Source organism: Argentina silus (genome assembly GCF_951799395.1).
Source record: "Argentina silus genome assembly, chromosome: 13".
In the NCBI taxonomy this organism is placed as follows: domain Eukaryota; kingdom Metazoa; phylum Chordata; class Actinopteri; order Argentiniformes; family Argentinidae; genus Argentina; species Argentina silus.
In genome coordinates, this window is record NC_139667.1 from 8,693,365 (window position 1) to 8,696,533 (window position 3,169).

At 43.8% G+C, this 3,169-nt stretch overlaps 1 protein-coding gene across 1 annotated transcript in view; it reads right to left on the bottom strand.

Annotated features, from left to right (window-relative positions):
- The window catches only part of LOC310814219 (traf2 and NCK-interacting protein kinase-like), a gene marked incomplete at its 3' end in the record, with an annotated part of 22,394 nt that extends 21,207 nt beyond the window's left edge, over nt 1-1,187 (bottom strand). Inside the window, exon 1 of the mRNA XM_083683518.1 lies at nt 857-1,187. Within this exon, the coding sequence (XP_083539644.1) occupies nt 857-913 (57 nt within the window). The 5' untranslated portion in view covers nt 914-1,187. The remainder of the gene's footprint in view (nt 1-856) is intronic.
- Between the last annotated feature and the right edge of the window lie 1,982 nt (nt 1,188-3,169).

The following is a 3,169-nucleotide window of genomic DNA, read 5'->3' on the forward strand; positions in this document are numbered from 1 at the left end:
CCGCTTCTAGTCTTGATAGAGTGGAACCTGTCTACAGGTAGCCTCAGTGTGTCGACACGCACGGATAATGGACTAACAAGACACACATAAGCCTATTCAACAGTGATTTAACACCCTAGGCTAGCCTACATCAAACATAGCAGGCACCAGGGGAAATGATCATTGGGCTATGATGTTTACAATTATCCTGCGCCAAATGGATAATACCATGGAAGGAAGGACACTGTCTTAGTATCAGTGACATTTAGTCTTGGACACACACACACACACACACACACACACACACACACGACAGCTGTGTTGGGACGCCTGTCTCGCCCCGAATCTGAGCTGAGATATTCAGCACTGGGTGAAATATGTAGACTTCACATTCCATCACTGACTGAATAAGGCAACATTACAGGCTACTGAAACACAAGCCTCAACACACAAAACACCTCTAATTCAGCTATATCGCGATCCGCAATAGGCAATCGTTCATATTTTTCACTGACTCTCTGTTCACCAAAATTAAGTGTTACATTTTTAACCACCTGTCATTAGTGAGTGTAGCCTGCCGAGGGGGGCTGTATAATGTGATACATTGTCGCGGCCTCCTGTCTCAAATACATCCGCCCCGTGTAGCCTCTGCTCTCCCGCTGAGTGTTAGGCTATTCATGGAGTGTCAGGTGCGCGCGCGCACGCACGCACGCACGCACGCACACACACACACACACACACACACACACACACACACACACACACACACACACACACACACACACACACACACACACACACACACACACACACACACACACACACACACACTCCCATCTGATAATAGGCTACTGTAAATCACATCTCGTGGGCCTACCCTCAAAGCGGAGAGGTCGATCTCGTCCAGGCTCCGAGCTGGAGAGTCGCTCGCCATGTTGAAAATCGATCAAACTCAGCACCAAAATCCCGACAAACCGACCCCGCGAGGACGGCCTTTGATGTCACTGCTCTGTCGTCCCCTCTCCTCGGTGTGTGGAAACGTGTGTCTCTCTCTCTCTCTCTCTCTCTCTCTCCCAGGGATGATGATTCAGACCGCCCGATAAAGTCTAACTGCAAAATAGCCTCTCTTGTCCTCGGACGTAACTCTACGTGAACGATGCTAGAGCAAAAATATTGGCGCCTGATAACGGGACTTGCACACCATCACTTCTGAGTCCATGTTTGCAGGTTTTAGTAGTACAGCGACGAATACGGTCACAAACCCCGCCCATCAGAGGATGGACCAGCGGAGGGAGGGCGGGGGCAGCATCTCCACAGGGCTGCGTCTCAATAGTCAAACATCACTCCTGAAAAAATTGATAACAACAACAACTGTTCTGAAAGAGTATTTCATGTATTACAACAGCAAGCGACATCGCGGCTCCTATTCAGTAAATTCATCAGTGGCACACATGGAAAGAAGAACTTGATCGCATATAGATTCTTATTAAAGCTCAGTGTAAACTCTAGCCTATTGTGTTGGCTCCCCCTAGCCCTAGAATATTGTCAGCTGTGCACCACCTAACAGTTACTTCATCTCGTTTGTCAGACTCATAATAATAACTATAATAATAATAATAATAATAATAATAATAATAATAATAATAATAATAATAGTAACAATAATAATAATAATAATAATAATAATAATAATAATACTGTAATACATGTTATTTGTATAGTGCTTCTTCACAAGCCCACACCACTTAGAAGGGTGGCTCCGCTCCACCATTGAGTCTGGCAAAGGCTGCTCCACCATTGAGTCTGTGTGTTCAATGGCTACAGAGAAGTCAACATGTGGGTGTCCTGTTGATATGTGGGTGTTCTATCGTATATACAGTACCAGTCAAAACTTTGGACACACCTTCTCATTCAGTGGTTTTTCTTTATTTTTATTATTTTCTACATTGTAGATTAATATTGAAGACATCAAAACTATGAAGGAACACATATGGAATTATGTAGTAAACAAAAAAGTGTTAAACAAACCAGAATATGTTTTATATTTTAGATTCTTCAAAGTAGCCACCTTTTGCTTTGATGACAGCTTTGCACACTCTTGGCAAGGTGTGTCCAAACTTTTGACTGGTAGTGTATTTATTCAAAAAATGGGTTAGGGTTAGGGTTAGGTGGGGACCTGCTGTACCTCAGCAGAGGAGCGCTGGTCTCCACATTACATGAAATAAAGGTGCATCAATCTAGCTGTTGGCACTACTACTATCTGGAGTACAGAACTGTGTATACACACAAACGGGATGTGAATGAAAGCATGTTTTGTTACATTTTTACATTTATTTATTATTTGTCTATTTAGTTGTTGTGTGAGTGACCTAGTTATGATTTCTGAGAAATACACTCAAACTCAATAAGTCAATCTATTGCAACACACACACACACACACACACACACACACACACACACACACACACACACACACACACACAAGGGGGTGTTGTGATGGAAACAGGTCTAGGCTGGAACCTGAAGTCACACCTAGGGGTAATAGGAGGTGAATGTGTCACAAGCTTCCAATAACACCACCCAAGGTTGTTTTCCCAACGGACCTCTAAAACAGGTTCTTTCAATTAGGGCTGAGTGTTGGAACATGGAATGGAACACAATGTTCTTCAGTGATGCTACATTTTCCTCCGCAGCAGTAAGAAATGGTTATCCTAATCTGAAAGGGAGGAGGATCACCAAAAGTATAACCAAACACATAAACCAAACACATAAGCCAAAACAAAATGCAGGGGCTGGTGCAGGATCAGGGACGCACGAAAGGTAGTCGCTCAAAGTTCGCTTTCATTTACCAACTAAGGCATCCAAAGTATATCTGCCACATCTCCAGCCAAACAGGCACGCTTCCCCCTCACCTGCACCTTCTCCTGGGCGCTTGTAATGCATGGAACGTGTTTGATACCTTTACTCATTCCATTCTATGCATTACAATGAGCCCATCCTCTGATTACTACCTTCCCCAGGCTCCACTGCACCTGACACATGCGCTCTAAGTAAGTGCAATCTGGTAGTAGTTTGTAATTCATAAACACAATCTTGCTGTGTTCAGTTTAAAGGTGTAGCATGTCGTTTTTGCATGTTGCTGCCCTCTTTGGCGACACTGACAATTAGAAAACGTACAACACGCTATGTT